The sequence below is a fragment of the Muscardinus avellanarius genome (assembly GCF_963383645.1).
Source record: "Muscardinus avellanarius genome assembly, chromosome: 6".
Lineage (NCBI taxonomy): Eukaryota > Metazoa > Chordata > Mammalia > Rodentia > Gliridae > Muscardinus > Muscardinus avellanarius.
Genome location: NC_137791.1, coordinates 81,164,486 through 81,177,564, shown reverse-complemented (window position 1 = coordinate 81,177,564; position 13,079 = coordinate 81,164,486). Strand labels below are relative to the sequence as shown.

At 36.1% G+C, this 13,079-nt stretch overlaps 1 protein-coding gene across 1 annotated transcript in view; it reads right to left on the bottom strand.

Annotated features, from left to right (window-relative positions):
- The window catches only part of GC (GC vitamin D binding protein), a gene marked incomplete at both ends in the record, with an annotated part of 41,682 nt that overhangs the window by 13,182 nt on the left and 15,421 nt on the right, over nucleotides 1-13,079 (bottom strand). The window contains 7 exons of the mRNA XM_080697858.1: nucleotides 1,301-1,506; nucleotides 2,736-2,865; nucleotides 6,098-6,192; nucleotides 6,489-6,621; nucleotides 8,114-8,325; nucleotides 10,354-10,486; nucleotides 11,485-11,554. Of these exons, the coding sequence (XP_080553984.1) occupies nucleotides 1,301-1,506; nucleotides 2,736-2,865; nucleotides 6,098-6,192; nucleotides 6,489-6,621; nucleotides 8,114-8,325; nucleotides 10,354-10,486; nucleotides 11,485-11,554 (979 nt within the window). The remainder of the gene's footprint in view (nucleotides 1-1,300; nucleotides 1,507-2,735; nucleotides 2,866-6,097; nucleotides 6,193-6,488; nucleotides 6,622-8,113; nucleotides 8,326-10,353; nucleotides 10,487-11,484; nucleotides 11,555-13,079) is intronic.

Below are 13,079 nucleotides of genomic sequence, written 5' to 3'. Positions count from 1 at the left end.
ATAAGTACTGTATTATTTTATTTATATATGTTATACTCAGTTTCCTCAATTTGTTTTTTAAAATTTTTTATTGGCGCATTGTAGTCATACATCTTAATGGACTAAAAGACTTGTGTAGATAAACATGCAAACATCACTCTATTAGCCCTTATCCAATCCCCACTCCATTCCCTCCCCATCCCTCCTTCCCATGCTTGGCTTAGTGATTGACTTCGATATGTTTGTTTAGGTACTTCATGTGCTGTAGAGAGGTTCCTTCTTCCTCCCTCCCATCCCCTCAGTTAGGTCACCTTATTTGCTCCTCTATAGGATCTCCTTCTTCATCTAGAGTTTCTCCTGTTGCCCATTTCTCCTTAGCTTTCACATATTAGGGAAAACATCTGATTTCTTCTTTTTTTTGTGACTGACTAATCTCACTTAGCATAATATCCTCCAGTTCCATCCATTTCCCTGTAAATGATGTAATTGTGTTTTTCTTTATGACTGAGTAAAATTCCACTGTGTTCATATCACACAGTTTTGTAGTCCATTCATCTGTTGATGGACATCTTGGCTGGTTCCATAGTTTGGCTATGGTGAATTGTGCAGCTATGAACATAGATGCACATGCATTAGTTGTTCTTCATTTAAAATAGATTATTGACAGATGGATGGATTACAAAACTATGGGATATGTATTTAATGGAATGCCACTCAGCCATAAAGAAGAACAAAATTATGTCATTTGCAGGGAAATAGATAGAACTAAAGAATATTATGCTAAATGAGATAGCCAGAAAAATTTAAAAAAAAATCAGATGCTTTCTCTATTATGTGGAAGTTAGGGAGAAAATGGGTCATAAGAGGGACTCTAGATGATGGAAAAATCATGGGATAGCAAATAACTGAATGGGATGGGAAGAGGAAAGAGGGAAGAGGGAAATTTCCTAATATATATGATATACATTCATAAACATATCAAAGTCAATCACCAAGCTAAAATGAGAAGGAGGGAGGGGGAGGTAATGGGGTGGGAATTGGGTTAGAGCTAATTGGGCGATTTGTGCATGTATGCTTCTACCATTTTGTATTGTACCCCATTAAGGATGTATAACTACAGTGTGCCAATAAGAATATGTATCAGGCAACTGAATATTACAAAAAAAAGAAAAAAGCAGATTGAGTTTTAAACCTTTGACTCATCTAAAATCAATTAACAGACACTTATAGTCTGTAAAATGCATGCAGAGAACTTTTTGGCTCTGTTTGAATGAGTGTCCAGGTGGAGTTGAGATAGACATGCCACGTCCTCTCTACATACTGATCCATGGCCTTGGTGTTCCGTTGGTCACACACATCCTTATTTGCGGGCAACTCAACTTCTGGCATTTGGGGTGCTGGTGGGACAGCTGGCATAAAGTAAGTGCATATAAAGATGTCCATGGGCGTCTTTTCTTGACAACAGTCTTCAAACTTAGGATTCTTTGCAGATAAATTGTCACAGATTTTTACTGTGTGTTCAGGCAGCTGCAAAAGGAATAGTGAGTTTGTACATTGCTAATTTCCTTGTTATTTTTATTACAAATAAGACTTATGTAAGCTTCCCAGGCCCTGGCTGGGAAAAATGTATAATTTTATTTTTTAAATTTTTTTGGTACTGAGGACTGAACCTAGGGGTTCTGCCTGTGAGCTACACTCCCAGCTCAATTTTATTTCTTATTTGGAAATTGGGTCACACTAGGTTGCTTAGAATTTCGCTAAGTTGCCAATCTGTGATTCTCCTGTCTCAGCCTCCCAAGTTCTGGGATTACAAGCATGTGCCATCACACCTGTTGTTTCTTAGAATTTATAATTAAAAATAATTATGGGTAAAGAGAAGACTAACCTATAAGGCTACAAAGTACAACATTGCTTTGAATACCTAAAAATCACCACTATCTACAATAGTAAAGGATAAAATAAAATATGGTGTACCTAGGGAAATACATTTGTTAATGCAACATATATGCATTATACATAGATGTATTAAAGTCCTATTTAGCCATGATACATCATCATAGAAAAGCACCTATTAGCATAGTCACACATTTTTGATGGAAGAAGACCAAATAACACAATGCATATGTCACTAAAAGGTTAACAGCATCGTGGGGGCCGATCTTTGTCTAAAGCAATTATTATAATTTTTATCTAATTGAGAGAATTATGTAACATAAATGCAGTGAAAAATTTGAGGTGCCCATAAAAACATTAATACCCTATAAAGATGTATGATTGTAGCTCAAAAGGATTTTATACAGTACTTAAAATTAACTGTAACTACAGTGTTCAATACTATTGTACATTTGAAATGTGGCTAAAAAATGAAATGTGGCTAGTGTGACAGAAAAACTGAATTCTCAATTATATTCAATTTAAATATGTATATTCAGTTTTAATTATAACTAAATTTAAATAATTGTATGTGGCAAATGAATACTGTACCATATAGTAAAGATAGAGTATGGGCTTGGGAATTGAGTAATCTTTTCCTCCCATGTTGACTTTATCACTTACTAGTATATGGTTTCAAATTATTGTCCCTTGTTAATCTTTTGTTTCCTCATCAGTAAAATGGACTTAAGAATATATTTTTATTTTATAGGATACATGTGAAATTGTCCTTTGAAATAAATGCATAAGAAAAGCAGGTTAGGGGAGTGCCTGCCGGTTGTACTTGGTACTCAGAGCTTGGCGCCTGGTAAGGATAACGTTACCTCTTTGGCCATGCAATCCTCAGAGGTAGACTCGCAGCATTTGGAGAGGATATTTGTAGCATCTTCAGCTAGTGGCAAAACATCCTGTAGGCGAGCGGTAGGGACTTTCTGGGCTAATTTTATGAGATGGCTAAAGAGTGAAAATAAATTTGTTAGCATACCCACATTATCAGTTTTCTTGCTTTCATTATGAAAACACTAACTACGCAGAGGAATAATGTAGTTTCAGCTCTTGGGCCTCAACAGATGGCTTGTGATAGATTCTGTGTACTAAAGCACACATTAAAAATTCAAGCACTCCCAGTGAATCTTCTCAAATATTCAGAACTCAAATGCAGTTTCTTTTCTGGCCATATATACACAGTTGAAGTGTACCTTTAAATGTAGAGATCTAAAGCAGCAATAAGAAAGCACTAGGATAATGCTGCCTTTTTGTGGCTTACCAGTTTTTTTTTAATTAAAAGATAAGAAACTATAGTTAAAAGAAATAATAAAAAAACCTATAGCTTTATACATATATCAGGATTATAATTGTCATTTTATATCTTAATAGTAATAATATATTAGGATATCATTAAATTTGCCATCCTAATCATTGCATATATGGATCAGTAGTGTTTACATTTACCTTGTATAACATATCTCTACAACTTTTTAATCTGGTAAAACTGAAAATTTATTCTCTACCCATTAAAACATTGATTCTTTTCTTTCTGGCCTCCATCTGTGAAAACCACCTTTCTACTTTGTTTTTGTTGTTTTAACTACTTTAGATACTTCATATTAGTGGAACTGTACAGTATATGCCCTTTAGCAACTGACCCATACCACTTAGCATCATGTCTTCAAGATTCATATATACCGTAGTATGTAACCAGATGTCATTTTAAGACTACATACTATTCCATCATATGTGGATGCAACATTTTCTTTATTCACCTCTCAGGGCACATTTGGGCTGCTCTTATAGGGTGGTTATTTTGAATAATATTGCAATGAACTTAGGGGAGCAAGTATCTCTTCTGAGGTCCTGATTTTAGTTCATTTAAACATATGATCTCTAGCAGCATTGCTGAATCACTTGACAATTCTATTTTTAGTTTTTTGAGGAAGTTTCATACTATTGTCCTTAATAGCTGCACTATTTTACATTTCCACATGGAATTTTACATTTACATTTACTAGTTTATATTTCAACATGGAATGTTGTACACGAACACTCCAGTTTCTCTACATTGTCGCCAAAGTTTTCTTTTTTCTCTTCTTTTTAGTGACCATTCTAACAGGCGTAAGGTGATGCCTCATTGGGGTTTTGATTTGTATTTTTCTTATTATTAGTGATACTGAGTTTCTTTTCATATGCCTGTTGGTCATTTGCATATTTTTATTTATTGAATTATTTATTCAAGGCCCCTTGCCTATTTTAACTGTTATTTTTATTGTTATAGAAATTCCTTATGTATTCTGAATATTATGTCCTTGCCAGATAGGATGTGCAAATATTTTCTCTCACGCTATATGTTGCTTTTTACTCTGATTATGTCTTTTGACCGGAAGTTTTAAGGTTTGATATAGGTCACATTTGTTTACTTTTGCTTTTCTTACCTGCATTTTGGTGTCATAGCCAAAAAATCATTGCCAAATCCAATACCCTGAAGCTTTCCCTCTATAATTTATTGTAGGAGTTTTGTAGTTTTAGGTCTTATATTCAAGCCTGTTATTTCTTTTTAGATTACCTTTTGTATATGTTTCATCCTAGGAACATCTACCTCTGTGCTATACTCCCAGCCCGTTTTATTTTTGTTTGGGAGCAGGGTCTCATAGGTTGCTGAGGATATTGCTATGTTGCTAAGGCTCTCCTTGAACCTGCAATCCTGTCTCAGACTCTCAAGTACTAGGATTATAGGTGTGCACCAACATGCCTGGCTCCAGCTCCATTCTTTTGCATATGAATAACCAGCTTTCTCAATATTGGTTGTTGAAGAAATTCTTTCCTCCATTGTGTAGTCTTGAAACGTATTTATTTCTAGGCCCTCTGTTCTCTTCCATTGGTGTGTATATCTATCTTCATTCCAATATCACACCATCTTATTGTTGTTTTGTAGTATATTTTGCAATCAAAAGGTTTTAAGCTTCCAACTTTATTCCTTTTCAAAATTGTTTTGACTACTTGGAGTCCCTTAAAATTCCTTGATATTCCCTATTAATGTTCAGATGGTGCTATAGTCTGGAAATGAAATTTCTTCCCAAGGCACATGTGTTAAACACTTGATCCCACAGTGGTAGTATTGGGAGATGGTGGAACCCTCTTATGTGGGGCTGAACAGGAAGTCTTGAGGTCATTGGGGTTTATCCCTCAAGGGGGTAGTGGAACCCCCACTCCTCCTTTTTTCTTTTGCACCCTGGCTAAGATGTGAGCAGTTTGCTCTGTCACAATTTTCTATTTTAGCCAAAATCAACCTTTTCTTTTTATTGGGTGATTGTCTCAGGTACTTGTTATAGTAATGGAAAGTTAACTAGTATAGAATGTCTTTTCTATTTCTAAAAATTTGTCAAGTAGGTTTTGAGAAAGATTGTATTAAATTTGTATTTTGCCCTGAACAGCATGGGCATTTTATGAGTTGTCTAAACCACAGATATTGAGATCTTTCCATTTACTGTGTCATTAATATCTTTGAGCAATGTTTAAGGACTCTTTTGCAGAAACATTTTTAAAAATAGGGAGATTCACTTATATGTTTATACTTAACTGGGGCATTTTCTCTTCTTGGGAGATTTAGGAATTATAATTCTTTTCTTAATAAAAATATGGGAGTCGTGACATACACTTATAATTCCAGAATTAGGGAGACTATAATAGGAAAATAACAGATTCAAGGCCAGCCTCAGCAACTTAGTGAGACCCTCAGAAATTTACTTAAACCCTGTTGGCTGGGGGTATAGCTCAAAGGTAAAATGCCCCCAATTCCCATTTCTAGTACAATGCACACACACACACACACACACACACACGTATATGTATATATCAGAAATATTGCTTATTTTTTAGATCAAATACTACTTTCTTGGAGTAATTTTCTAAACACTAGTGTAAGCATAAAAATGATGATGTTATGATTAATAAGTATCTACATATGTATAGTAGTTTTATATTATAATCTCCTATGTTCTACTTTGCACATTATATCAATATATAAGAAAGAAATTAAAGGAAGACCAAGAGAAAATGTCATTGAGTATTTTAGTAGTACTGTAGTAGATTACTTTCTTTGTTTTATTTTAAACATATCTTAGAGAATTATATTAGGGAGAGGTAGCATAAAGCTGAAGTTGTAAATATGACAGTGGTCTTTAGACTTTACCTGAGTCTCGACTTCTTCTTCCCATAAACAGCATATTGTGAACAGACTCGATTTGACAGAGTGGTAAGAAGTGATAAGTGTTTAAGCTGGAGTCTCTATAAAATAAGTGAGAGGATCTCATTAGATGATAAGAGCCATTGAAAACAGTGATGAAATAACAAAGACATAGATATTAATTTCAGAAATTTTTCATTGACTACAAATCTGAACACTGATGACAGGAACTTACTGATACCTTCTTTCCAGAGGTGGCATGTTTATTTTCCAGTTAACAACATGCAATGATGGTATTTCAGAAACTTTAATTAAATGCAGAATCTCAATAATTACCAGTTTAAAAGAATGTTATCACAAGAAGAGAGACCATGGAATAAGTAAGATGGGGACCTACCTCTTTCAGAAAGCATACGGTTGGACTTGCAGACGTGCAGCAGGACCCTACCATGGAGAGATAACTCTTGGTGTAACTGACTAAGAGTGGCAGGGGAGCTTGTCCATAATTAGTGGAATATTCATATAAAAAGCTGTGGGAGAAAATTGGATAGGTCAAAAAATTGTAGAAAAATCCAAATTTTTTGTAAGTATTTTGCTAGAGAAAATATGCATGTTACATTAGTTTATAATTTTAATGTCTAAGAAGCACCAAAGACCAAGAAAAAGAACTATAATACTAGTCACTTTTAATTAACATTATTCACTTTAAAAAATAGATTTTTCAATTACCATGTAATCTTGCAGGGAGGGGCTATTTGTCCCTTTATTCACTTAGTGTCCAGCCAAGTGCATCACTCATTCCAACTACTTATTAAGCTGCTTGTTGAATTAATTATACTAAATGCAATGAACAGGTATTTTATTAATAATTCATCTCAGTTTATTCTATTAAACAGTTGTTACATGTAATTCGACTTACTTATTGGAAGCAATCATTTCAGTTTTTAGGAACACAAGTCCCTATTGATCTAAAAGAAATTGAAATCATGGCCAAAATCTTCTCTAAAATTTTTTTTGGAGCAGGCAAGCCAAACATTTATGTGTGTGTGTGTGTGTGTGTATGTGTGGTACTGGGGATGGAACCCAGGGCCATTCTACCTCTGAGCTACACCCCCAGCCCTATTTTTTATTCTTTATTTTGAAACAGTGTCTCACTGAGTTGCAAAGAGCCTCATAAATAGCTGAGGCTGGCTATGAGCCGTGATCCTACTGTTTCAACCTCCCAAATACTGAGATTACAAGTGTGTGCCATACCTGGCTAAGCAAAACCATTTAAATATACTTTTATTGATTCATTGTAGTCTCACATCATAATGTAATTCAGATAGGGGCGTATATGCACACAGCACTTGGTGAGCTTCCCTCCAAGCCAAACACTTTTTATGAAATTATAACCAATTCAAGTGACAATGCTTTTGATCTGTGTGTGCATATTATTTTTCCATTATCATAAATTGACTTTTATGCATTGTTGTGTCTTTTTGTGACCTTCTAAGAAAAAACTAATCAGTATAATTTGGCCCCTCATGCATGTTAAAGGAAAAGGTCAAAGTTGTATGTCTACTCTTATAGTACATGTGTCATGTTCATAATTGTTTTGGGGGATGGAAGGAGAGCTCTTGATTCCTTGTGCTTTGTTGGAAAGTAAGTATTCATAATGCACACAACAATAACACTGCTTCCATCATATGGACTATAAAAGAATTCTTAGTACAAATGCAGTCACAATAGGAGCTGTCAGATGTTTGAAAACATGCCATGGGGACAGAGCATCCAACTAATCTGCTGTAGATAATAAAACTGTGCCTGAAGTTGGACAGTTAATTTTATCTGTCTGAGAAAGGCATTCACAGACAATCAGCAACCCGAGAGACAGGTTGTCGTGGGTGAAAATAACCTTCCTGTTTTTGTAGTTATCTGGGTTGTGGTGGAAGAGGTATCTGCATAGTGTAGAAGGTTAGTGTTGATTCATTTCAAATATTTTTATGACCCAATGTTCTCTTTATAATGAAAGCAGCTTACTGGTCCGCAAATCCCCTTGGATCTTTCCTGAATGCCTCACAGATTTCATCATTTGTTGGCTCCACATAGGTCGGGAATTCTTGCGGCGGGTGACTCAGGGCAGCCATACAGAGCTTCCGCTCTAGGCCATCTTTGGTGCAGCATTCAGGAGTTCCTGGGTGCACCGGGAATGGAGAATCATTTTCACAGGACTTGACAGACAGGGCTGAGGTCTGGGATGAAATAATTTAAAAAGAAAAACTGAGATAATCTGGAAAACTTTCCAGGCTTGTAGATCTTCATTTAGGATAATACGTCTTAGTCTTCAATTTTAAACTTGTCATTAGTAATTAAGTGTCCAAGTGAGAGGCTCCATGAGATGATTCCTGAATATGAAAGGTTGCACAATTATCATTATAAGTGAGTCTAGGGTCTTATTTATACTAATAAATAGTAGAACAAAAGAAAGAAACTTCTTTTGTGAATGGATTTATGTTTGTCTGACTGCAGTCATGACAATTTTATGCCCTAGCCCAGTGTTTCTCCATGGGAATTTTAGCAACTCCAGAGAAGAGAGGATCATTTGCAAGAGTTCCACTGGTAATGTTGATACCATCTCACACCTACCTTTTGCTGTGGTTACCACATTAATAATGACCTCCCTTTGCCTGCTTCCCTCTCTGTAAGAAGATTCTTGAATTTGACTGCTCTGGGCTTCAATGTTGGTCAAACATCTTACCTTAAAGTTTTGGAACATGCTTTAGCATCCACATTATTAGCAGGATGAGTAAAAATAGGATATGCTTGGGTTGCACAACCCAGAAATTCTGATTCAGTTGGTTGGAGATGGGGCTTGAAATCTGATTTTCCTAAAGTTTCAAGATTTATTCTCAAGTGCAACATGGATTGAAAACCTTGGGTGCACTGTAATCTACTATTGCATTGGTACATGAAACACCATCAGAGCAACTGTAGCAACAGAATATTCTTTTTGAAAATAATTTGATACTGGAGATAAAAATGTAGGAAAGAGACATCATAGAGACAATAAGGATTAGAAATAGTCATCATGGGAAAGTTGCTTTGATATTTTTCTGGGAGATAATTTGATATTCTTATACTGATGTTACATGTCATTTGTCATTTTAAGAAAAGAACTTCTAAAATCTTTTCTTATCAATGAAGGAAAACAAAGTGATGAATTAAATATATGAACCAACTCTTCATCCTCATCCCTACCTGCCTTCCATTCGGTTCTTAGAATCTTATTTCTCTTTTCAGATACTCTCCTTTTATTTTCCATTTATTTCCCTGGAAATTTTTCTGTTTTTCTTTTTTAACAAAGGTCCCCTTTCAAGTAAAATAAAAGTTGAAAACATATCAACACCTTTTCCATAAATGCTTTGAATAATGAGAAGGAAGAAGGTGTTGTGCAAAAAATGTCAGCCTTATTTCTGTTCTATTAAGGTCTGGGATTGTAGAAGAAGATGATTATAAAGTTCTTAGAAAGTAAATAAGGGCTAAGGAAATTAATGAGTAAGACTGTTAATTGTATAGAATCTATTCTAATCAGGATTTGGAGCACCATTTCTGTAGGCTAATCAGCTTGAGCAAAGAAACTGGTGTGTTTGTAGATGCCTTTAACAAATGTATCTAAATGTCATTTGCATTGAGTTTGCTTACAGTACTAGTAAATTGCTGAAACTTCCCAGGTTTCACCTTTTTTACTTAGTGTATATATTTTGAACTCTCCCATTTCAGAATTTTATTTTCTGCATACATGCTATAGAGAAATCCCACAACTTAGCATATATATTAATTTTTGAAACCCCAAATAATATGAGGTCAACATTAAAGTATTTTGAGGTAGTTGATACAAATCCTGGCATGATGATAAAAGTATAAGTATCCTTTTCAGGTGCATACCGTGCATTAAAATGATAAGTTGATATGTCTAAGGCTTACATTTTTAGTGAAAAAAATTCAGGTTTTAGAGTCAGAACTAGATTTATATCCTATAACTCCTCCTCACTAGCAATGTATGTTTAGTAGGTGTCTAAGTTACTTTAGCTCTGTTTTCTCATTTGAATCTCGTAGGAATGGATAAAATATATGCATTGTGTTAGAATAAATCCGAGCTCCTAAGATAATAGGCTTTATATTTTATAGGAACAGGTACAATTACTGTGTGAAGCTTCCCCAAAATATGAAAAATATGGCAGAAGGCCATTTCATCTTCTTTCTCTAGCACATGAACTCACCCTGGTATCGTAGCAGTCGGGATCGGCCCCCTCGGCACAACACTCTTCTGTCAAGGAGACAATTTCCTGCACAAGCTGGCTGACCTGCTCAAATGTGCCACTGGGAAATTTTCTGCTATAGAGGACTAGCGATCTAAGGGGAGGAATGTATCAATATATTAATTAGAATTTAATTTTTTCATTTTTGGCACATAATAAAATATGAAGTCTGTTCAATTTTTAAAAAATATTATAATATATATATGTATATATATGTATATATGTATATATATATATATATATATATATATATATATATATATACTTTTTATTTGGATAATGAAATCAACCTGAAGTTTAATTTAAAATGCAGTTTCTGCTCTAAAAATATTGTAAACAATAGAAATTGGACTTGGAGGTTCTATCAAACCAGCTTGATAGTGTCTATTTTAAGCATCTTCACCCCCCAAAAATAAACCAGTTCTGTACCTCATTCTCTCTTTTTCTCAGAGTCCTAGATTATGCTGTTACATTTTAATGTACCTCAGAAGACCATGTTTGCCTACTTTTTAAAAAATTCATGAGCTTACTGATGATAAGTTTTAGACCACACTAACCATAGTTCAACCGGAATCTTTAATATCCTCCATGTCTCTGACACCTCTGCCTATGTTGGCCAGGGACTTATTTCCTTCATCTTCCCAGATGAGTTCAACCCTCTGTACTGAATTAACATTAGTTTTCTCATAGTTGTTTTTTAAATATTTTTTTTATTGGTGCACCGTCACTGTAAAGGATAGGGAGGTTCATAGCGATGCTTTCACATCGACATATGCCATTACTTGGTCTTTTTGCTTCCACATATCTCTCCTCTGCCTCCTCTCATCCGTCCTCATGCATGATAAAGTCACAGTGATAAATTCATATCTGCATGTGATATTAGGTGGTCTGTTTCCTTCCAAACACTTCCCTTTATTTCCTTCTTCTCCATCCCCCCAAGTTCCCTTCCCCTATGCTGCTGGTCTTTCTCCTAATTTTCATGAGATTCCTCTTCTTTCCTCTTTCTTCCCTATAGCTTCTACATATGATAGAAAGCATGCTTTCCCGTAGTTTCATTCAAGGTCAAATAACCAGTTGAACAGACATACTTACAAGGATCTGAAGTCATCTTTCCCCAGGATGGCAAGTTCATTGCAGACTTTGTCCTTTTCATAATCTCGCCCTAGAAGCCAGAAAGAGAGAACTGGTTTGTTTTTTCTCTTTTTAAATGAGTATTACTTTAAATGTATATTTATAAAGTGCTCTTTTACATGATATAATTTCATTAGGGCATGTCTTTCTAGCTGTTTTCTCACAATAAGCCACATTTTTATAGCATGGATTATATTTTAATGGACGACAGAGAGGAAAAAAAGATTAATTAATACTGAAAGCAGGTAAGTCAAGTGACTGTGTCAACCAGTGAGTCAGATTTATTAATAGAAAAATCGTTCTCTCAAGCCCCATCTTTATAACAGTACTAAAATGGGAGTGTTTCTTCTCTCCCTGCTCCTTCCTGCCCTCCCTTTCTCCACTCCTTCCTCTCTTTTTTTTTACTTCTTTTCTCTTTTCTTCTTCTTTCCTGTCCCTTTTGTTATCTAAGTTTCATTCAAGGATTTAACAGGAAAAAAAAAGCTTAATGGAGCAAGTTCTCCATTCCAAATTTTGGGGCCAGCCCCACTAGTGTAGGACTTTATAGAAGCTGCTGCTGCTGCTGCTGCGGTTACCCTCCTCAGGATCTCTAAGGGAAGGCAAGGGATGAGTTCAGCTGGGGAAAGATGGCAATTGGGCAAAACAGAAATGTGTAGAAATTTGTCAGTGAGGCAAGTCTGGGAAGTGGTGGGGAGCACACCTCCTCACTCGTCTGTAGAGAGGGGCTTCAGGAACCACCCAGGAACCTTGATAGGTGATTCTTGCAGTTTAGGGGATGGTGGATAAGAATCTGCTTAAGAATGGAGAGTAAAGGCTAGTTGAACAGAGAGGGCCCCAGTAGAAAGCAGGGATGTCACCTGTAGATCTGATGTAGACCAGGCAGGAGGGCAGGGCAGCCTGAGCCAGCTCAAATCCCCCTCCCCACCGAGAAAGAGTGATCTGGAGGGTGTGGGCTGCCAACAGTGAGGAACCTCTGAACAGAGGCAGATGACTTGAAAATAAGGGCCCCAAAGGGAATCTGAAGGTACCAGCTGGATGTAAGACATCTCTAGAATGATGGAGGGAGGTTGCCAAAGAAACTGCTAAAAAAAAGAAATCTGCACTGAGCATCTTGATCAACAGAGAAGATGATGGTGGCCCACCACATCCCATTGAATTCATTGTTGCTACTAGCTTCTCCTCCTCCAATGTTAGTTTGGAGGAGCTAGAAGCAACCCAGAGAGTAGGAGAAGGGAGAGGAAGGAAGTAGGCAGAGAGAAAGTGGCAAATGTCCCTGTCTATAGAGGACTGATCTGGGGAAGCAGCTTCGACTGCCAATGAATTTATAAACTTCTGGGTATTAAATACAACCAGAGCTGGGCACAGTGAAACACACCTGTAATCCTGGTACTTGAGAGGATGAGAGAGGAAGATTGCAGGTTAAATGAGACTCAGCAATCTAGCAAAGCTCTCAGCAACTTTAAGAGGCCCTATTTCAGAATAATATGGACCTAGTGATGTAGCTCAGAGGTAGAACATCTCTGGGTTCAATCTCCCCCATAACACACACACACACA